We start from the raw sequence: 24,904 nt of genomic DNA on the forward strand, positions 1-24,904 counted from the left end.
TGATATTTCAGTCTTAATTCAATGTTTATATTCTACTCTACCGTAACACTTTCAAAGTAATTTTTCGTTAACTTTCAGACTCTTATTAAATTTGCAAACACTATATATAAATTTAATATTTGTATCAAAAAATCAAAATCAAAATAAACTTTATTCAAGTGTTTACACTTTTGAATCGTCATTTAACAATTAAGTGAAGGTACCACCGGTTCGGAAAGTAGATTTTACCGAGAAGAACCGGCAAGAAATTCAGTAGTCACTCTTTTTTAACATTAAAAAAATGTTATATCATGTTAGTCATGTTAGTTAAATACAATTAATTAAATTAATATATCCTGCCTGGAAGTCAACAGGTATTAATTCCACGCCTTTTTATCATCTACAAAATCTTGTATCAAATAATACGCCTTTTTTTACCAATGTATTTTTTAAAAACGAATTGAATTTACGAGAAGGCAAAGTTAAAAATGTCTGGAATGAAAGTTGAATGTCTGTATGTCATAGATAAGTTTTTAAAGCCATTATAGTATGTTTTAATATTGTATAGAGAGAGGCGACGGGCCCTAGTAGGATATCCTGCTTCTAGAAGTTAGTTGAACTAAATTAGACCGAGGCACTTGATAAGTTACATTTATTTCGTTTTGTTACATTTTTCATGTATTGCACTTAGTATTATTTACGGAATACACTGTATCTATATATAATAAAATTGGAGTGTTTTATTGTAATATTAAAATAACTGCTTTTACTAATTGTTCAGTATATAAACCAAATATATTTTAATTTTTCTCTGTCTGTTTGTTCGGGCTAATCTCTGGAATGGCTGGGCAGATTTTGACAGAAAGCGGATGTAATAAGGATTAACTTAGGCTACAATAATATTTGTTTATAAATACAATCGAGCACGATGTAGCGGGCACAGATAATTCGTTAATTTGACAGGAAATAATCTTAGTAATATCCGTAATGAAAAAGTTTAGATGAAATTTGACCTAGAGGCAGATATTGTCTGTATAAGCACATAGGATTTTTATACGGTCTCGAAGTCGTGGACGGAAATTGTAATTTACAGTGAATATGGAATGATTTGCAAACTAAGAATACCATAACAATACATTATGGGTGGATTTGTGTATATATAATATTTAGAAGCTTTGATACTTAATAGCCCATTTGGGTAAGTACCCATCTAGGTTAAAATAACAGACGATCGCCTTAATTATACCGTACATAATGTGTTCTATACATTGTTTGGTTTTGAAGCTTGAACGGCCTCGAACATGTCAGTTTACAAATTGCTTTGGCTAGTGAATTTTGAATTTTCAATGCAGTGTGAAATACAAGCATGAAGTACATACAATGATTTTTTGTAACTAGTTGGCCTGTAGATTTGCCCGCGTTGCAGATGTCATCTGCCACTAAAAAGAGCATTTGTCGCTTTTGGAGTTCAAACTGACTTCAAACCCAAATTTCACCAAATTCAGTTCACCGTTTTGGTGTGAAACAACTGACAGACAGAAAGACAGATTTTGGAATATAATGTTAGATGTATATTTTTACGTAGATCTTTTATTTATTTAGGGACACACTAACAAACTGTATCGTGGATAAGTGATTACCTATATACACTGTGAGAGGCCACTTCTTTTATTGTTAAAATAATAGAATAATAGTAATAGCTTTACTTGGTGGTAGGACTTTGCTAGCCCGTCTGGGTAGGTACTACCCACTCATCAGTTATTCTTCCGCCAAATAACAGTACTCAGTATTGTTGTGTTCCGGTTTGAAGGGCGAATGAGCCAGTGTAACTACAGGCACAAGGGACATAACATCTTAGCTCCCAAGGTTGGTGGCACATTGACTTTGAGAATTTATTGAGGGTTTTTTTATTAACCTCTAACTTTTTTGGCCGATTCGAAATTAAAACGCTATATATCTGGACCAATGAAGCTTTTATGACGTAATCTGTAACGAATGGTGGTAACTCAATGAAATAAGATTACCTATTTATTTAAATAACCATGTACGTTTGTAGTTAGTCATATGTTCGCTTCCAACCAGTAGCGAGCAGACTCTAATTCGCATAATTATGTTACGTGATACTTACCCACTGGCCGTCTGATGAACAGGTCACAGCATATTTTGTTAAATTGATACATTTTCAAAGTTTTTTTTTAAAAAAAAAAAAACGTTGAAAAGTGTCTTCAAAATATATCAGAATTCTGCTTCAAAAAAATTTATTCGACGCAATAAACGCACTGCATCTCCCGGTATGTACATGTTATGTTTGTTATTTTAAAGGTGTGTTTTAGTTTTATTACTTCATTTATTATAATAATAATAATATAGACTGATATAGAGCCGAGATGGCCCAGTGGTTAGAGCGCGTGCATCTTAACCAATGATTGCGGGTTCAAACCCAGGCAAGCACTACTATATATGTATATGTGCTTAGTTTGGGTTCATAATACATTTCGTGCTCGGCGGTGAAGGAAAACATCGTGAGGAAACCTGCATGTGTCTAATTGCATCGAAATTCTGCTACATGTGCATTGGAACAGCGTGGTGGAATATGTCCCAAACCCTCCCCTTAATGGAAGAAGAGGCCTTATCCCAGCAGTGGGAAATTTACAATTTTGACCACGGTAGCCAAATAGAAGCGCAAATAGATCTCTACGATTTAATATTATAGTGTAAAAGTGTTTGCAGGTGTGTTCTATAGGCTCAACTTGGGGTTTGAACCTAGTACCTCGGAATCAGCCGCCTTATATCTGGACCAATTAGGTAGTACATAAGACACATGCGGTATTTGAGTTATAAATAAATAAAGCGCAAGCAAATTATCACACCTCAATGAACTGAAACCTTTTTGCGTCTGATTTACACTCGAACACAACCTACTGTAATAATAGCTATACATTTACACTTGATATTATCAATGATATAATAGTAAGATATATATATGAGTGCTATTTTGTATATATTATGTTAACATATCGTTTTATTGGTAAATTGCCTCCAAGTTGTTGATTGTAGTTTTAGCTGCGATGGACGGTTGGATTTAAAAGTTGCACATACGTATTTATTAAAAAATATGTTAGTTCACATCGGACCAAAGAAAGTCAAATTAAAATCTCAAAATAATAATTAATTCTAGAAACATATGTACACATTAACAATTATAGTTTATATAATGAGTTACTAGTTGTATTAGTTAAAAAAAAAAGATTCGATATTTGAATAAGAGATTAATGAACATAGAATTAATTATTAGATATTGTCTATGGAAGTATGCTGTCCATGAGTTCAAGAGTTAGGAATTAAAACTTACGTCTCTGAACTGCGCGATGCCCGCCTCGCCCAGCTCATACATCGACACGTACGCCGCTTCCGGCTGCACGAACAGTTGGCAGAGCACCATCTCCTCGCTTCGGAACATGGTGCCCGCGGGGTATGGACCTAGACAAAAAAAGATTTTTAAGATAAAACACAACACACACACACACACACACACACCCACCCACACACACACACACACACACACACACACACACACACACACACACACACACACACACACACACACACACACACACACACACACACACACACACACACACGCACACACACACACCCACTCACAGCCTTTATTCAGTTTAGAATCTACGTTTCGAACTGGTGATAGATTTACTCAATACAAATGACGGCTCAAAAGTCTTTGTTAAATAGATTATATATTTATTTAATTTAATGTATTTATTGTAATGATACTACTTATAGATACGAAAAATATATATTTAAAAAGAATCAAGATATAAATATATATGATATTTTTCAACCAGCTGTGCCCGCGAACTTGTACGCGTTTGAATTTAACAAAAAAGAAATTATTGTAGCCTAAGTTACTCCCTATTATATAAGTTATCTGCCAGCGAAACTCCCGTCAAAATCGGTCCAGTCGTTCCAGAGATAAGCCGGAACAAAAAGACAGACAGACCGACAAAAATTGTAAAAAATGTTATTTTGGTATATGTACCGTGTATAAATACATATGCATGAGTAGAAAAGGGCTATTTTAATATTACAAACAGACACTCCAATTTTATTATATGTATAGATTAACCACTAATACTGACTCTTCGGGTCATCAATAGACGAAACTTTGTTTTAGTAATTAACTTTTTAACCAGTTACACTCATGTTTTGAAAGGGGGGAAACTGTTTATCTCGCTTTCGAACTTTTCCGGTCTTTTCGGGTTTGCCGGCCCATTGAGATTGACATTTCATTTATACAGAGTGCAATTATTTGCTCACATAAAGCGCACTATAATTTGTTTCGTGTTATTGGCGAGCATCTTGATAATGGCCGTTATCGGAAAATTAATCTTGATTTAATTCTATTTCCGTATATATTACATCACAACAAAAATAACAATGATACAATAAATCAATCAATATTAAATATAGTATTAATAGAATCGTATGATTCGACGTTGTAGAGTAATTCAATGAACTGCATCTCTGAACACTGAGATGCAATCGTCTCATGCTCGAAGACGAATATGTTCTCTGAACCGTCTGCCAATTTTCGTAATAAATGAAACATTTGTAGAATGGGTCGAGTTTATAAATGCTACTAAGATTATTGTGATGTCGTACGACAACGGACTTGTAACGTTCTAGTATTCCATTGTCGTATTTAAGTGCTCTGGAAATAGTTCTATCGTTTAATTGATTCTATTTTTGTATATGAGCGTATGTTTATACGGCTGTTAGCCATAGAATCGTTTGGTTCGACTGATTGATATTGATAAATTGGAATATAGGAAGCTATGTATTCATTTACAGTACTTTAAAAAGTTAAGGAAAGTAAAAAAAATACGCGTGCGTGCGTGCGTGCGTGTGTATGCTATATATCCTATATTTTTTAATAAAATTACAAATAAAACCAAATATATACCATTTAAAGAATACTCATTAATTCTCAAAGATACAATCGAGTAATTATGATCAGCTTTTTTCTGGGTGCGTGGCCACCTGGGAAATTTAAGCATACAGAGAGCAATATCTGATATTTTTCTGTTCTCTGAAGGGTGAGTAAGCCAGTGTAAAGACAAGGGGCATAACATTTTAGATATTGTTGGTGGTGTAATGATTTGTTACTTGCATGGCTATTGTCTATGGATGGTCGTGACCTCTGATCATCTATAATCAAGAGAACTATTTGCCAATTTCACTGTACAAAAAAATTAGTCAAGTTTTGTTGAAAATCGAATAATTATTTCATTTCGAAATACACTATCGCTATATAGCTCTGTCTCGCAGTGAGCATATTGAGTCGTTTAGTAATAATATACTGTAATGTCTTGTCTTTTCGTTATCCTACGAAATAAATTAGCTTCGGAGAGATGTTTTGGCGCGAAGAACTGTCTACGCGCTCGTCGTTCCCAACATTCCTCTAACATCTGTTCCGGTTGCTTTTAGTATTTAAATGTATTTTATAAGTACTATTCTATTTATCTTCGGTAACATCTTGTGTATCTCATAAATGTCTACAATATATTTAAAACTATTTTAGGAAGAATCTAAAATAAAATATTCCTGGCGCTTTCAGTTCACGTTTCATGGAACTAAATGTTCGGTTGCTAAGTGTATTTGTCCCTAGAATACCTGCAGTTGCTGAATAATGATGTTAATTTTAAGACGCCACGAATTTAAGATAAATATATTAATGTCGTTTATTTAGCCAGCCTCGGCTTCGCACGGGTGCAATTTAAGCTCAATTTTAAACTTATAAAATTATCAGTTTTTCTCTAATATATTGTAAATGTATTATACATTATACAAAAAAAAAACGCAACAAAATCGGTTGTGTAATTTTAAAGATCTAAGCATACATATGTAACTATGTATGCTTAGATCTTTAAAATTACACAGGCAGCGGTAAGCTACTTTGTTTTATATTATGTAATGATGATGCTAGCGAATTTGTACTAATATTATAATATAGGACAGTAACCTGTTGCTCATTAAGGGCCAAATAGCTCAAACGAATCTTTTGAAATTATGAAGCAAGCTTGAACTTTAAAGGAAGGACGCAGGTTTTTTTTACAAACGGTATTATCTTCTCAATGTCTACGCTAGCGAGGAGGACAAATATTGTTTTGGCATATTGTTTGATGTCCATCGTTACTGTTTATATGTAGAAGCAGTGCAAAATTACTTCGTATTGGAACATTATTGGAACACCAATTAATTATATTAAATAAACAAAAACATTAATAGGTAACGTTCATGCTAAAGACAATACACGTAATGTCAAATTTAAAAATAGAAAACGCATTTTTTTTTGTTTTTGATTGCAATAATGACAAAGGTTAATCATACTGAGCCTTAGTTTGCTTATCTTTCGGATTATTGTATCTTATTTATTTTATTAGCAATAAATTGCGGTATTATTTCGGTTAATTGTCGACCATTATAACAATAAAAACGATAACATTAGTCAGATCATAATGAATGTTATAATTTAATTTCAAATCATTAAAAAAATATATTTGTTTGAAAATTCATTTCTATCTTACAAGGTAGTGTATCATTAGAGCTAGCGCGCACTGGTGATTTTTGTCACGGTGACTTTAAAGTGTTTGTCATTGTCATGTCACGTTTCAACGTGGAATGCGCTCATTAATAGAGACAGTGACAAAACATTTTCGAAATCGAAGTGTAATTTGCCACTATGGATTTCGAAGAGACGGTCGTTCTCTGTAAACTCGTGAGACTCGAGAGAAAAAGAAAGCGAAGAGTATACTGGGTACTAATTTCTTCCCACGCTTTAATTTTCACGTGAATATCTGAATACTCTTTCAATTTTTTTATCTAAAAGAGGTGGTCTCTTTTCCACTTCTTCTATTAGAACATCATTATCAATATCGTCTTCATGAATATTTACGATTTGAATAGATGGTGACGCCATTTAGCGAGCGCCAAAGTCGCCAGTCAAGGTGCATATGGCGAAAGACTGACGCGTGTGCGCATTGCTATGAAAAAACGTAAAGGCGCTGACAGTTTCGTCACGGGCTTGTTCGCCGGTCGGCGTACACAAATGTCACCCAATTGTTACGTCGTAACATGCGCGCAACTCCATACATATTTATGGACTTGACAAGAGTGACGAAACAGTCACCATGACAAAAATCACCGGTGCGCGCTAGCTCTTAGTCGCCAGACCAATTGAGAGACGTCAGAAATGTATTCTTTCAGCGACCGAACTTGATGGCACAACATTATAATAAAGATTTTGAAAATCGAATCAATATTATATTAAATGAATTTAAATAAGAAAGAGGTTATTCCGTTATAGGTTTTAATGTTCATCTTAGAATTTCGTCATTTGAGAAATACATAGTTTGTTTATTAAACGAAGGGCTTATACGGCTTACAGTGGAGTGAGCTGGTGACGTTTCCTTTTTTTCTTTTACTACTTGCGGTTTAATATAACATTATTTTTTTATACACACTGAATGTTTAAAAGTTTTGTTAGCATGAGTACTTTAAGCCCCCAAATAAAAAAATACCACCACCAAAACAAAAATACAAGACGTATACCACACAATTTAACTGGTGGAAACATATAACGCGATTTTCCGAGTTTTTTTAACGAAAAAATAATATAATAATATGCTAACAAATAAAGGAAGTTATTCAATTTATCAATCTCATGATTTAAGCAAAATGTTTTCGTTACTTATCAAACTGTAACAATCGTTAACCTCTTGTTATAGTTCATCATTATCAATATTTTTGTTACTCTTTTGGCAAATTAAATATGCGAATTTCAATCAACCTTCCAAAAATTTTTTTTATGGAATAGGTTTGTGGACGAGCATATGGGCCACCTGATGGTAAGGGCCTCCAACCTTGGGAACTAAGATGCTATCTCCCTTATGCCTGTACTTACACTAGCTCACTCACCCTTTAAACCGGTACACAACAATACTGAGTACTGTTATTTGAAGGTAGAATAACTGATGAGTAGGTGGTACCTACTCAGACGGGCTTGCACAAAGCCCTACCACCAAGTAAAGTAAAGTGTACATTGATTACATTCATAAAATATAACAAAAGTAAAATTATATTCTAAGTGTCATAATTATTTAAAGAAGAACACACAATGCACCAAAATAAAACAATCAACATCTTAATCTATAATAACTTGAAAATTATTTAAATCTTAATTAAAAGGAAATAAAAAATGTGTAATAAATATATAAGTACATATATGAGACAGGATGTATCAACACATTAGACATCATTTTTGTTGCCCAATGGTCTTACTATCTCTCGAATTTCCTATATATTATGTATCTCTGTTTCTCTATCCCTCTCACTTTTTGAGTTGTCAGGAAAATGTCAGGGCACTAAGGACAGGACTTGAACTATGCTCAGACGAAACGAAATAAATATTTGTTTTGTTATAAACTAATAACCAAATATATATATATCATATCGGTAATGCTAGAAATGTTTAAGCTAAAAAAAAAACGATTTAATCGAACCAAGGAACAGTATGTTAATTTTTTAATTTATACTTTGTAATTTAAAGTTTGACTTTTTCTTATAAACTGTATTCAGATTTTTTGTGCTTTTACTTTTTCGTTGACTTTGCAGTTATCACTTTTTAAAATGTCACCACGGTTTGTTCCTAGTTTTGTAACGATACAAGCACTTTTGTAAATTTTATATATCAAACATCATAATATAACTGTTTCCGTGAATACACAAGATAATTCCAGTTTCATTAACAGTGTTAAAAAAATGCTGTAAGCTCTAAAATGTTACTACAATCAAAACAAATGCAATGCAAGCTGTAAAGATACGTCTTGTACGAGAAATACTAGTATTATGGATTCAAAGGAGATTAAATAATAGTATATAAGTGAGCGATAAAGTGGTGCAGATTAAATGTAATAACAAGACTTGGCTATGTATGACGATTAGCGTTGCTTTGTAATTCCCAAGTCAGCGGCTTTTACGCTTTATGGGTATATTTCATACTAGCTACACTGCTAACAGCAACGTGAATCATAGGGTGATATTATGTAATATTAGCTAACCTTCCCGATTTGCAATGGGTTCGTTTATATTATAGGATAAACGTACTAAGAAATTATTGTTATTTGGACTATGTAAATAAATAAATAATAAATATGAGACAACATCACATTACTCTGATCCCAATGTAAGTAGCTAAAGCACTTGTGTTATGGAAATTAAGAAGTAATGATGGTACCACAAATACCCAGACTAAAGACAACATAGACAGCTAATAATATTTTAGGCCCATGAAAACCGGTGCACACACCACTCGACCATGCGGGTTGTCAATATGTACATCCCCGGCGTACACCTTTCCAATTTTTCATCATGATTGGATGAATACTTTAGTAATATTTAAAGGACAAATTTCTCAATGAATCTAACTTTTAGAGCCTTTTCCAAAAAGAAAGATAAATTCTGAGATAAGCGTCTACAAACAAATATGTAATTCAGCTATATAACATTACACAAGATTTGAATGACCTTGTAATAATCCGAGGTTATTGCTGTAAAAAGTATGAACATTTTTAATAGATATCACTATCATATTGATGTTGTTTAAGAGGGGACAGCTGTTAGGTATCCTATACCTATTTTCTATATCCCTGTATCCCAACGTGTATACAAAATTCCATGATTATTAGTCACTTTTTTGAAGCAAGTTATAAATATGCACTCGGCTTAATACCATTAAATAATATTGCTGTATTAGATTGTCGGCATGCGGCCAGGGTCTTTGTAGTATTTGACCTTGAAACTTGAACTTTTGACAGGTTTTATGTCGGCGGGCTATTTTCGCGTTTTCATTGAAAATTCCTTTCATTCCGAATACATTTTTGGAGTTGGAAATGATTTTTTTTCCAAACCATATTTATGATTAATTGGCTTTTTGTCTCTAGGGCGTTACCCTCGCGGGAGTTCTATTCTAAAGCCTAATCGCAATACTTTAAAGTGTTGCGTTCCGGTTTGAGTGTGAGTGAGTTGGTATAATATGCACAAGGGACATAACAACTTAGTTGCCAAGGATGCTAGTAATCATAATTTGAAATAAAGTTCTTTTACCGGCTTACAGAGGGAACTGGCGGTTATCGTCAAGCCAAGGAAAAATCGTCTGGGGGATCTAAGATGAACTTTATCTCTCTTTCCTTTATTGATTCTTTCTGTCATATACGGTTTTATATAAAATTATTTTTAATTATTTTTTTGTTTTTGTTTTAATTCAATTTTCTTGTCTTTTTATTACGTATATGACCGTTAAAATGTAAATAACGTTACATTATAATATATCTCGCGCAATTGTAAACTGTGTGTTAGTGTGTTGTTCGAAATATTGTGAATATTAATTCAAGTCACAATAAAACATATATAATTTCGATTGTTCGTAATATTTCTAGGTTAGTAATATAAATTAACCGAAATTTACTCTGATAGATTATAAACTACCGAATAATAATGCCTTAAATTGTAGGTAAAATATCATAGTTTACAATCTTCCAATAGTTCACAATCTCGCGAGATAGATTATTATCTAACGGTACTATACGGTGACGTATATTATGTAGCAAAAGAAGCTTTGTTCCAAGCAGATGTCTTACTACACCTCTTTAAAAATCTTTTTTTTTATGGAATAGGTTGGCGAACGAGCATGTGGGCCACCTGATGGTAAGTGGTCACCATCACCCATAGACAATGATGCTGTAAGAAATATTAACTATTCCTTACATCGTCAATGCGCCACCAACCTTGGGAAGCTGCAATATCTCACCCTTCAAACCGGAACACAACAATACTGCGTACTGTTTTTAGCGGTAGAATATCTGAGTAATAAGTGGGTGGTACCCACCCTGGCGGGCTTGCACAAAGCCCTACCACCAAGTAGACTTCAATTATTAACTATTCAACTAGACTTCTTATACAATAAAAGTTTAGGAACAGCCTACTGTCCACACGGTTATTCATAGTATCAGTGTGTAATGAGACTATATATATGTGACCACTTACCGTCAAAGCCGTACTGGCTTATTTAAACAAGACTTATGAATTATTATGCAAAAATTCTATTATTAAATATAACGATGATGTGATGTGAACGGTATTTTTTCCCCCGGGAGTTATTTGGGTTGATTATGTTTGAACTTTAAACCTTTTTTATCTTTTGTTTATCACGAAACAGTCTTTCTATTTGTTTGTAGTTTAATGAACTGTTTCGTTGATCTAGCGACTATTAATGCCGCAGGTCTAAAAGCCCAAGTTCGAATTCCTGGTTGGGACGGACATAAGTTCTCATTTACAACGCGGAGCCTCAGAGTGTGTGCTCGTGCATCATTACATAATATAAAACAAAGTCGCCTACAGCTGTCTGTCCTTATGTATGCTTAGATATTTCAAATTACAACAGATTTTGATGTGTTTTTTTTTTATAGATAGATTGATTCGAGAGAAAGGAATTAAAAATATAACTATAACTACGTTATATAATCGTAAATCGACTTTTAAGTAGTCTAATATTTTTCATTTCAATTTACTTAGGAGGACTCTTGAAATATGTAGAATACGCAATTATTTTTATTACTTTTTAGTGCATATTCATTTGTTTTAAAGTAGTGTTTTGTTTGAAGTCGGTTTTTCTTTTTGTTAAAATTTTTATTTATAGAAGTTTCTAATGTGATGTCGTAAATGAGCAAATTCTGTAGTATAACTAATTATACTGATACTAATATCAGCATTGCACCCGTGCGTAGCCGGGGCGGGTAGTTAGTAAATTAAAATACTGAATACATCAAAAAATAGAACGTGCGTCAATACGCATTATTATCATAGTAGGATCGTTGAGAAGGGCGAATAGATGGTTTGGCGCGATTCTGATAGTGTTTTATTTATGATGTCTGGAAAACTATCCACGAATTAGTTAGTCTCCCGTCAAACAATATGTATGTTGCTCCTGTTTTAAAAGTGTTTGTAACATGTAATATATTCAACTTCCTAGACTTTCTCATCTTCGTGATGAACATTTGTGAACAACGTGATGATTATTATAAAACAAAGTCCCTTGGCCGTGAGTCTGTGTGTCCGCGATTAACTCCAAAACTACTAAGGGATTTTGATGCGGTTTTGCACTAATAGACAAAGTGATCCATGAAGAAGGTTTAGGTATATAATTTATTGAGATTTTTTTGTAAATAAGTTGAAATTGAACGACATTTGAAAAGATTGTTTTTTTCCCCACATGTGTTTAACATTTACGTGCACTCCTGCAAAGCCGGGATGGGCCGCTAGTTTCACGATATAAGATTTAATGCTACTATTTAGTCCACATCCCGAACCAGTCGGTTCGGGATGTGGACTTTGGCGAAAAAAAAAAGACATTAGTTCCCTGAAAAAAATAATACCCGTTGTATTCATAAGACTCCGGAGTTCATAGTATACTTTTATGAAAATCTTTAAATTATAAATTAGCGTACAGCTGTAGACAATTATAGTAATGAGCGTCTTACGCCTCACACGTGTTTCAGTCACACGTAGAATGTGAAAAATTTTATTCCGTCGAATAATACCGGCGTAGTTCACGAGATTAAAATAGTTTCCTTAGGCTTATTTCTATGGAACGCTTACGTATTTATAGTACTCTCGATAGGTAAGAACGAATGATAACCGTCCGAGTATGATTTGTACCCGTGGTCAAGTGTTGCGTATTCAATCAAAACATATACAAATTAAACGTGTGTGATTTGAGACTTGAAGGAAAATAAATATACTGCATAGCGACGTTTCAAATAACTGACTGAAAACAAGTAGGTAAGCAATGGGAGAGTTTTATAAGGAAGTTCATGAACACAGGGGATTATAGTATGAATGAAAAATTGATTTTTGATATTAGAAGTATGTCAAATCGTATGTAGGCTTCTGTAAATGAGTTAGGGAGTGTTTTTAATGTTTTTTGGAAAATTAATCATCCAAGCGGACGAAACTTTTTTGCTTCAATGCTTGAAATATGGAAATCGAAGATAAGTTCCATTAATTACTTAAAGAAATTCGGTGTAATGTTTTCGACAATTCGGATAAAAGTTTGTATGATAGTTCAACATTTTTCAGAGAGCGCTCTGTGAACGATTAGAATAATACGGGACTGCATACTTAAGACAATTAATTGGGTTCCTGATATTGTTTCCAAAATTATACTTTTTTAAATAGGGTATTTCATCGGGTAATCTAATTTCTTACAGCGTCATTGTCTATGGGTGATGGTGACCACTTACCATCAGGCTGCCCAAATGCTCGTCCACCAATTTATTCCATAAAAAAATAAGGGAGATTAATCATTCTATACAGCGGTACAATAAATGGATACGTCCATTTATTCTACTACCAATCTCAAGTATTTTGTACATATGATTTCAAATATAAAACTCGAATTAGCGGCATTCCAAAAATAAAAAAAATAATAATAAAATTAAATCCACGATTCCAAAATAACAGGTACATGTAATATTTGGTTTTTTATTGATAAATAGTGACAAAAAAAAAGTATCCCAAATCACATGAAAAAGTTTTGTATTGTAGATAATTTATTATTTAAAAGACGATAATGTAATAGCAACCGATATTGTTCATAGTGGCCATTACGAAGGTTGATCAACTGACATAAGCGTGTGTGTGAGTGGAAAATCCGACAGGAACGGGATCAGTTCGGGTGAATACCAGTTGACTTCCAAGTAGGATATATTAATTTAGTAATAGTATTTAACTAACATGACTTTGTATTTTTTAAATGTTATAAAAGAGTAACTACTGAGTTTCTTGCCGGTTATTCTCGGTTGAATCTACTTTCCGAACCGGTGGTAGCTACACTTAATTGTAAAATGACGATTCAAAAGTGCTTGTAAAAGCCTACTTGATAAAGTTTATTTTGATTTTGATTTTTTGAAGTTGGTCCTTCACCTTAACGACTTCAAGTGTTCAAGAATTATACACTATAACAGCTACAGCTATTAGACCCTAACGTTATTATTAAGAATTTTTTGTCGCGAAACTCAATATTTTTTGTCAGCGTCATTAGCGTCATATGAGGTTTGAACCCAGAACCTCGAGATATCTGGCCATTAGACCAACGGCACATCAAAACTACCAATACGGAATTAATCTGTGATTATTGATTAAAACCAAGTCTTAAGCGGAAAGAAAGAAACGCTCAGAGGAAACGCTAAATGGTACCTTTGTGGAGTATGATGGTACCTAGTGGTTTAGCTTTTCTATTTTTCTACTGAACATGTATTCAATGGGTCATCTCGATTCTCTCAAAGATTAACCTTAAAAATCGCGGACGCATAACATAGGCACCGCGATAAAAACATCATAAAGTTTACAATAATAAACTTTAAATTAATGACAATTAGAGTTCAAAATACGTTATACATCTGGTCAATCCAATTCAGTAATCTGGCAACACAGTGCGATTCCCAGGCAGACTTGCATTGAGACGGCACTCGGCCATTTATATACCTGGACCACATCCAAAAAGTACTCGGGGATATCACAGATGATCCTATCGGTGTGACATTCTTTTATCAATCAGGTTATTTCTGACGCATTCAATATCTACAGGTTTTAATATTGAACGATTAATAAACTACGTATACGATTCTATAAACAGTCAAATTTAAAATGAGAATCTTGGTATAAATAGGAACTGAGAATACGAGTTCTATTCCGTTTCGTAACCGATTTTCTTTTTATTTTTTACTCTGGCATATAAAGTAAAATGGAACCCTTATAAGATCTCTTTGTTGTCCGTCTAACAAGACCTTGTATGGTATAAAAATGAAATTAATAATAAATACTCATTTCTGTCGTTCCTTGAAAGTCATCAATTCAAATAATCAAAGTCTACTCAATCGAAAGCTATGACTATTTATGTCTCATTTCTAACACAATCACAAAGGCAATCATAACCTATAGGGTACTTCCCGTTGACCTAGAATCATGGAATTTGGTAAGAAACAATTTCTTAGAGCACAAGTAAACTAAAATTAAAAGTAAATTTCTTAATACATCATTGTAGATACCGAACCCCCTGTACGTGAATTATTTAGTTTTATTTTAATCTCATGAAAAAAATAGAAACAATTTTTTTTCTACAAAGTTCCTCCACTTGCAAAATACTAGCGACAATAATTATTAAATATATGGATAGAATTTGGGTTAGATCTTGTGATATTAAAATTCTTGAAATCAATCTCGATAATATTTGATGTTCTTGATGTTTATGATGATATCATTAATAAACTTTCATAGTAAATGAACTATATTTGAAGATTATGTTCCGAAAGAATACATTTAAAATTAATTTCAATAGTAATATTGAAAAGTCGATGCATTAAATGTCAGTTGTCAATAGCTCAATTTTTACTAAGATGAGGTTAAAAGTGGAATTTCGAGTTTATGTCTTTAATAATAAGTATTATATTCCCTTGAGTTTAGTCTGTTTGACCTTTATAAACATGGTGGCATATACTAATTGTGGGTCAATAAAATTCAAATTAACGATTGTACTATTTAAGTGAAGTTTTTCATAGTATTAAATATTCGTTAAATAACAGACATGTCCTATTGTTGCTTCTGTACTTTAGAGATGATGGCTTACAGATAATTTTGATTAAAGTGGATTTGGGTGATTACTGGACTGAATTTTGGAGAGCGTGCAGGAAGCATCCTTACCATATATTCATCACTAAACATGAGATTAATCTCCAATGCTCTAATTATGCTCACTGGTGCTTGCCTGATTCTTAACTGCAATATTGAGTTAATCTGTGCGTGCTCTTTTTTATTTCTTTGTAAAAAAAATGGCCTGTTTCAACCGCTGTGCCTTTGGAGTATTACTATTCAGTTAATTTTTAAAAACAATTGTAAAAATGTATATTTTTTTTTATATCACTACATATTATAAAGCAAAGTCGCTGTCTCTGTCCCTATGTCCCTTTGTTTGCTTAAATCTTTAAAACTACGCAACGGATTTCGATGCAGTTTTTTTTAATAGATAGAGTGATTCGAGAGGAAGGTTTCTGTATATAATACATGATTATTGAAATGTGTAGTAAATAAACATATTCTGTAGTGTATTTAGAATCAGTATTGTACCCGTGCGAAGCCGGGCGGATCGCCAGTATTGTATAAGTGTATTGTTTTACACTCGAGTAAAAACAGTTCAGTGACTATGATCGTACGTTTAATAGTCTACAAATCCATCAGAGACTAAATACAGCCGTTTGAGATTTAAACACAAACAAGTGATTATTAGTACAGTAAAGTATAGCTAATTAATTTTGCAAGCCTATTTAAGGCGCTATTTAAGGAGCTATATCAAAAACACAAATATACATATAGATTATGTTATTTATCCTTATGATCAACTAACTATTCTTATGCTCTATATCATATTTCTTATTATAGTGACGCCACAAAAGCGAATACAAACTGTCGGTAGTACGAAACAACGTACCTATCTACTTATTAATATCTTATACGTTAATTTATCAAATTATTACCTGAGGTGTATGTAAACTTTCATCGAGCAATACATCTCGTAATATTAATATTTTATAAACAAGATATTTCATTGTTTTAATAAGAAAATTATATTATTTCTCATCGAAAGATGTTTGTTGTTATTTTAATCTTTCACTTTTTTATGGTATAGCTTGGCGGACGAGCATATAGGCCGCCTGATGATTAGTGGTCAACATAACCTATAGACAATAACGCTGTAAGAAATATTAACTATTCCTTACATCATCAATGTGCCACCAACCTTGGGAACTAAGATGTTATGTCCCTTGTGCCTGTAGTTACACCGGCTCAATCACCCTTCAAACCGGAACACAACAATACAGAGTACTGTTATTTGGCGGTAGAATAACTGATGAGTGGGTTGTACCTACCCAGACGGACTTGCACAAAGCACTACCACCAAGTCACTATTTGAAAGCTATATTATTCACGAGTAACATAGGCTAAATTTTATTTTGGAAAAATAGGGTTCCGTAAGATATATAGACGATTTTCGGAGACAAGGTGTAAAAGAGCTTTTGAGATACCCAATCCTGACACAAATCCGAAATCTACGGACGAAGTCGCGGGCAGAAACTAGTTATATCATAAACAAGTTATCAATTGCATCAATCAACATTGTCACTTTATTCAGCTTGCATCAAATCTATTTTCGCTTGTATAAATATTTGGCTATGTCTATTGTTAATCGTGGTTCAGTACAGCTCTGTTAGATCAAATTCGTAACTCACCGCTGAAAACGATCGTCAAATGTCAGATATTTAATTAATTAATCACACATCAAAATAACGAAACGTCGTAAGTCGATTTTCAACGTTCCAATTTCGAAATATAAAACGAGTTCGAGATTCTTGTAAATGCTGTTTGCGATTTACGAATTCACCTGTTCAATTATTTTCGCATTAATGTTTTTGCATTGCAATTTTTCCTCTTAACTTGTTAAAAAAAAAAACAAAAGACTGCCAATCCGACTGGTATAAAAACTTTTCGAATTTCGAACGAATCTTAACAACATTTTTTTGTTTGTATTCTGTCAACTTGCAGACGGCTCATCTGATAGAAAGTGTACCATTGCTATTGGACATTTACAATGCCTAAATGATAGTAGATATGTTGCTGGTTTTAATATAGCGTAGGCGCTTTTCATAGGTCTCAAAAAAATATAAAATATTGGACAACATCACATACATTACTTTGATCCCGATGAAAGTAGCTAAAGCACTTGTGTGATGGAAAATCAGAAGTAATGACGGCACCACAAACACCCAGACCCAAGACAACATAGAAAACAAATGAACTTTCTACATCGACTCGGGAATCGAACCCGGGACGTCATAGTGGCGTTCCACCATTGAGGTATCAAGTCATATCGGTATAATAGTTGTTTCGGTAAAAGTGCCAACGACAGCATATTCCACAGAGGTTGTATACAGGACACAGTTAAAGAAGGTCATATACAAACAATAAATTCGTACACCATCAATACCAATTTCCACTGCACTTAAGATGTATTGTAATTTGCAACACTGGTTGTATCCTTCAAACTAGAAGCTATAAAGCATGTTTGTTTGACAGTAAGATAATTGGACCGACTGACCTGAATAATCCACTTGTCCCTAGACTATGATTTTGTGTTTTGAAGCTGCATTGTATTGATGTGTGTAACATTTAAGTGATTGTTTACATTATTAATTACCATATAGACAAATAATCAGCTATGTTGTCTTTACACTTGATAGTTCACAATGATAAGGAAGATGTTTTTTTTTAGAATGTACGTAAAGGTAAACAAACATTCTGCCAATTATTATCTTTCATTCAATTCTAAGTTAAATACAACAACAACAACAGCCTGTAAATTCCCACTGCTGGGCTAAAGGCCTCCTCTCCCTTTGAGGAGAAGGTTTGGAACATATTCCACCACGCTGTTCCAATGCGGGTTGGTGGAATACACATGTGGCAGAATTTCTATGAAATTTGTCACATGCAGGTTTCCTCACGATGTTTTCCTTCACCGCTGAGCACGAGATGAATTATAAAGACAAATTAAGCACATGAATCAGCGGTGCTTGCCTGAGTTTGAACCCGCAATCATCGGTTAAGATGCACGCGTTCTAACCACTGGGCCATCTCTGCTCAAGTTAAATAGTTTTTTTCTTTATTTTAATCCCAATATAAAAATAGTAATATAAGTCAGAGCAACATTAACTTTCAGATCGATTGGGTGATTAATACTAATTAGCATCCAAGCATTTTTTTTTCTAATTATATCGTTCTATTATCAAATACTTCCTGGCTTCTCAGAAAACGTTTTCATTAATTGTATTTTAATTATCTTCATATTTACAAAATATAGATTATGTACATCTAACTTTCCTTGTGACAGAAAACAAATATTTGTCTATGCCATTGTCAATGATAGCAACGAATATGTTAATAAAATTTGTTTTTAACTACGAATGTCTTCCGAATTCTGATAACACACACATACATACAAACACGTAGGTGTGTTTCTTTATGTGTGTTGTTTTTCACAATGCTTATCCTTTACACAATATACATATGGGTTAACATATTCTATATCTGTCAAAATTTGTTTCTCAGGCATAAAAATCTTCTCAGTTAAAGCGTGTCTTTTTCTTCTTGTCATTTAATTACAAATTTTATTGTTTATTATTTTATCGTGAAAATATCGTGACGGTTTGAATCGTTGATTGAAAATGTTTCACATGGAATACGAATCCTCAGATCAGTACATTGATAAGCTGTTCTTTTAACGGATTTACTGGATAATATAATGTAATAAGAGTTTCTTTATCAAATCGATTGTCTATCGAAAATCGTAAACTGTAAATTGCCCAGAGAAAACAAATAATATGGAATCTTCTACGTTTACTCTCAAGTTCTGACCCGCATTTGTTTTTTTTTTAAATCTCGAATGATAATTACTTTTGTAATCGTCTTGATTGGCTCTTTCCGAGTTTTGTGGCAATGCATGCGAAGCTTGATTGGTTTAAATTGACTAAAGCTTAATAATTCGAGTCACGCAAGTATTACCAACTTAAACTAAAATTCCTTTATTCAATACTGAAACATAACACTTATTTATTGCAAGTCAAATTATGGATTACCATCGTTCGGAAAAGAGATGAATCGGTGAAAGAAATTTAGCGCGGCTTTTTCGACAATTTTCACATTTACAGTAATGATTACCGTAATGTAAGTATCCAATTAATAGTATTTAGATTTTGTATTTAAAAATTAGTTTAAGTTTATTTACTCATTTCAAATCAAGGAAAGGAATATCCATATTAATATTAACCTAATAAACTTTAATAGAGTTTTGCTCGAACTCGTAGTTATTTTATTATAATCGCAGATAATAGCTCCATTCGTTTTATATATATCCGAGTTGGCGTAGCTACAAATACAACTATTTGTATTTATACTAAAAACTTTTTAATACAGCAAACTCTTTGCTTGTTATCTTTCGATTTGATATGACAAAAAGTATTTATTGCTCGATTACAGTACATAAGAAAGTCTTTATCGCTTTCATTGCTGTGTAATAACTGTTTAATTTCGCAAAATAACTCTCACTGACTGTGACTTTATGACGTCTCTTTATGATTGTGAAACATCGATAACTTTTCGTGTCATTTAATATTTTATCGTTCGAATTTCAAAAATCTCTATTTCGGTGACGATTTAATCGAATTTTTATTTAATAATACACAAAAATTACTTACCGTTTTATTTAAAACAAAGGATTATGGGTAGTTTTTTTTACACTGTGTCCACTTTGATAATGTTTGCTAATTCGTCGCACAGAACGGGAGAACACAAATTCTATATATCACTTCTGACCTACGCGCTGACTTCGCGGCGACTGGCGTTTGTCAGTTCCAAGCAATTAACGAATGTTGCCAGTTACCGGGAACAAATGCTCCCTGTTTTTTATGTCTTATATTTTTTTAGACCGATTTGTTAAGAATTGAATATAACTAATTTTCTATTGTTTTATGAATTGTTATTTTTTAAACATATTATAAAAAGCAAAACTGTAGGAGGATTGTTTTATTTCGTAATTGTTTACCAAAATACTATAATTTGTATTTAATGAAGTAAATAATTTTAATACCTCTTAGGGCTTTGTGCTAGCCCTTCTGGGTAGGTACCAACCACTCGTCAGTTATTCGACTGCCAAACAACAGTGCTCGGTACTGTTGTGTTCCGGTTTGAAGGATAAGCGAGCCAGTGTAACAGGCACAAGGGACATAACATCTTAGTTCCCAAAGTTGGTGGCGCATGGGCGATAAAAGGAATGACTACTGTTTCACTTACGATCAGGTGGCCCATATAATCCGCCAACCAATAGCACAAAATAATAATAATAATGTTCATCTTGAATAAACACAAATATAAATAGTAATAAATTATACACACAAGTACACTGTCGATACTGTAATGTGTGTGTTAGGAAATTAAATCATTAATGACTATTAGTTACGTATAAGTGTAACCATATCGATTATGATATTGAATCGTGAAAAAAGTACGAAGCGTACGTGTTATTTATTTAAATGAATGTTATTATATTATTTTGGCTTATTAAGTTTTTTTTCAGATTTTTTTAATTCACGAACAAACGAAAACGCGTGAACATTTTTAATCTTGTAAATATTTGTTAATTAAATTTCACTTATTGTCATAATAATTGTATTTAATGGTTTCTATATTATGATACATTTAGATGTGGAGCGCATATTTATCAGTTATTTTTCCCCCATACAGTAATGATGAATAGTTTGTAGAGCTCCGGTTTGAATGACATGACACCTTAGATACAATGTTTACCAGAATTCTTATAGCGATAATAACGTAAAGGTAAAGTAAAGTAACAGCCTGTAAATTTCCCACTGCTGGCCTCCTCTTCCATTAAGAAGAGGGTTTGGAACATGTTCCACCACGCTGTTTCAATGCGGGTTGGTGGAATGCACATGTGGCAGAAATTCCTCACGATGTTTTCCTTCACCGCCAAGCACGAGATGAATTATAATCACAAATTAAGCACATATGTACATACTGGAACTTGCCTGTATTTGAACCCGCAATCATCAGTTAAGATGTACGCGTTCTAACCACTGGGCCTTTACGCGCGCTTACAGCGATAATGCGCTTTAAGAATTAGTTTGTTACTAAAAAGTTGGTCAGATTGCAAAATCAAAATATACTTTATTCAAGTAGGCTTTTACACTTTTCAATTAAGTGAAGCTACCACCGGTTTGGAAAGTAGATTTTACTGAGAAGTACCGGCAAGAAACTCAGTGGTTACTCTTTTTCAACTATACTCTTTTTAAAAATACGGTCATGTTAGTTAATTACAATTATATATGTATGTAATTTATCCTGTTAGGATGTCAACAAGTATTAATTCCACGCTTTTTTTATCGTCTGCATAATCTTGTATTGAATAATATGCCTTCATTACCTGTATATTTTTTTAAAAGTGATTTAAATTTATGAAACGGTAAAGTTAAAAATGTCTGTGGTATTTTATTATGGCATCATTTGTATCTCTGTGTTCAAGTTGTAAGGGACATATTCTCTTAGAAGGTATCACATATTCTAGTTATCATCACTAATCATAGGATCTTACAAGTACAGTCGGGGTAAAAAAGGGTTCGTCACCTTAAGATCTATTTTTGTGTGCTCAGAATGAGCGATAATCTGCTTTACCGATCGAGAATGAAATGTTGCATCGCAATGATTTTATGTTTAGATTCAAAAGGTACTAAAAGTTGATAAAGGAATGCATTTGAAAACTGACGAAGGTTTTTCTTACTCTGACTGTACATATATCTCTATTTCATACTCCGCTTCACTGCCTTCCATTTTACGGATCTACGCGCTGATCCTATACGCGTTGTTGCGTGAAAGAAATACAATCCAACAAATAGACATACAGAACATTTATAAATTAATAATTAGATACTTGATATATTTATATTTCAACTATAATTCACTCGTGGCTTTGTCCACGGGAGTGTCAAAGAAGAGAAGCGTTACTTCTGCATTTATAATATAAGTATAGGTACATATTGTGAGAAAAGCCTTGAGCATGGATGTGGACGGATATAGAGGTAGAGGACGACCAAGGAAACGATGGATGGATTGTGTGAAAGACGATATGGTTAGAAAGAATGTTACTAGTGAGATGACGTCTGACAGAGAAGTATGGAAGGAGAAGACATGCTGCGCCGACACCAAATAATATTGGGATAAGGGCAGGAGGATGATGATGATATAGTTACAATTTTAACTATTTCTAGTTGTAGGTGGCAAACGAGCAGGAGGCTCATTCGATGGGAAGTGATTACCACGCTCGTAGACATCTGCAACGCCGGGGAGTTTGCTGGTCTAAAAGTTAGTTAGTTTAAAACTAATCGTATTGAATAAATAGTATGAGTATTTAGACGAACCGTGAAAAAAAAGTCAATATAAAAGTCTCTATTAACAGCAAAATTTTGTATCGATGTATGTTTGAAAGATGAATAAGCCTGTGACACCACAAGCATAAGGATTATTACGTCTTAGTTCCCAAGATTGGTAGAGCAATGAGGATAGTATACGTATTTGTTACAGAGTGTCTAAGGTAATCAGATGGTACCAAGTAGACCATACGTCAAGTGCGTAGTGAAGCTATTCGAATCTAATCTCTTGGTGGTAGGGCTTTGTGCAAGCCCGTCTGTGTAGGTACCACCCACTCATCAGTTATTATACCGCCAAATAACAGTACTCAGTATTGTTGTGTTCCGGTCTGAAGGGTGAGTGAGCCAGTGTAACTACAGGCACAATGGACATAACATCTTAGTTCCCAAGGCTGGTGGCACCTTGACGATGTAAGGAAGAGTTAATATTTCTTCCAGCGTCATTGTCTATGGGCGATGGTAACCACTTACCATCAGGTGGCCAATATGCTCGTCCGTCAACCTATACCATAAAAAAAATCCCTACGTAGAATACAACAAAGTCGCTTTCTCTGTATTGCTATGTATGCTTAATTCTTTAAAACTACGCATGGGATGTTGATGCGGTTTTTTATAGAGTGATTTAAGAGGTTTTATATGTATAACACATGCAAAATATAGTAGAGAAACACTGATAATTTGATAAACAATGTGATGTCTTCAATTTTTTTTCGTTTAAGTTGCACATTTCACGAGTGCGAAACCGGGACTGGTTGTTAGTTCAATATAGTATGTAATAGTTTGATTATGTTTACGTGTAGGCTTAGTTTTAATTCAAAGTACCAGATGTTTTGTATCAATTAATAAATTAACCTCTGATAGATATTTCGACTGAACCGTTATTAAATAAACACTAATAAATTTCTATATAATTATTTCCAAGTATTTCCTCAAATATTTTGCTTGTGTGCGTGTTTTTAGACATTCGTGTGTTTATGAGATTTATTTTCATGTAAACTGTTTTAGAGCTGTTTGATGGTGTGAAGTTTTTACTCAAAGATTTGTTGTTGTGTATAATGACCAATAGCCTACCTAGTGGTAAGTGGTACCAATTTGCTATATCGATTGACACTAATAGATGTTTATGCTACTCCTAGATACTCTAGTCGTTATATTAATAATGCCATATTTGGAATACTTTTTCAAATGTATAATAGACAAGCTAGTAATTAAATGTTGATTCTGATGTATTAGGTGTCAGTAAATGCACAGTTTTATTTACACACCCAACCAGAAAGAAAAAGTATAAAAATAATATCAACGTGATTATTTGTTTCTTAGTTTCGTTACAAAATGAAAATCAAAATAAACCTTATTTAAGTAGGCTTTTACAAGCACTTTTGAATCGTCATTTAACAATTAAATGAAGCTACTACCGGTTCGGAAAGAAGATTCTACCGAGAAGAACCGGCAAGAAACTCAGTAGTTACAATTATTCGAAATTTAAAAAATACAGTCATGTTAGTTAAATACAATTATATATGTATGTAATGTATCATGTCTGGAAGTCAACAGGTATTAATTCAACGTTTTTAATCATCTACAAAATCTTGTATCGAATAATATGGCACAAATTTTTACAATTTTTTTTATTAAAGTTATTAATTTCGGCATATTTACTCATGTCTCGTGAACAAGACATTCGTAGATTATGTCGAAATATCGAGCTCCACCGAACAAAAATAAAAAACATGGTAAATATCCCGAAA

General features: G+C 33.2%; 1 protein-coding gene across 1 annotated transcript in view; it reads right to left on the minus strand.

Annotated features, from left to right (window-relative positions):
* LOC124532312 (V-type proton ATPase 116 kDa subunit a 1-like) overlaps positions 1-20,552 on the minus strand; it is a 39,579-nt gene extending 19,027 nt beyond the window's left edge. Inside the window, exons 1-2 of the mRNA XM_047107162.1 lie at positions 20,415-20,552; positions 3,332-3,459 (exon numbers count right to left, since the gene is read on the minus strand). Coding sequence (XP_046963118.1) covers positions 3,332-3,439 — 108 coding nt within the window. The 5' untranslated portion in view covers positions 3,440-3,459; positions 20,415-20,552. The remainder of the gene's footprint in view (positions 1-3,331; positions 3,460-20,414) is intronic.
* Between the last annotated feature and the right edge of the window lie 4,352 nt (positions 20,553-24,904).

The sequence above is a fragment of the Vanessa cardui genome, chromosome 9 (assembly GCF_905220365.1).
Source record: "Vanessa cardui chromosome 9, ilVanCard2.1, whole genome shotgun sequence".
Classification (NCBI taxonomy): domain Eukaryota; kingdom Metazoa; phylum Arthropoda; class Insecta; order Lepidoptera; family Nymphalidae; genus Vanessa; species Vanessa cardui.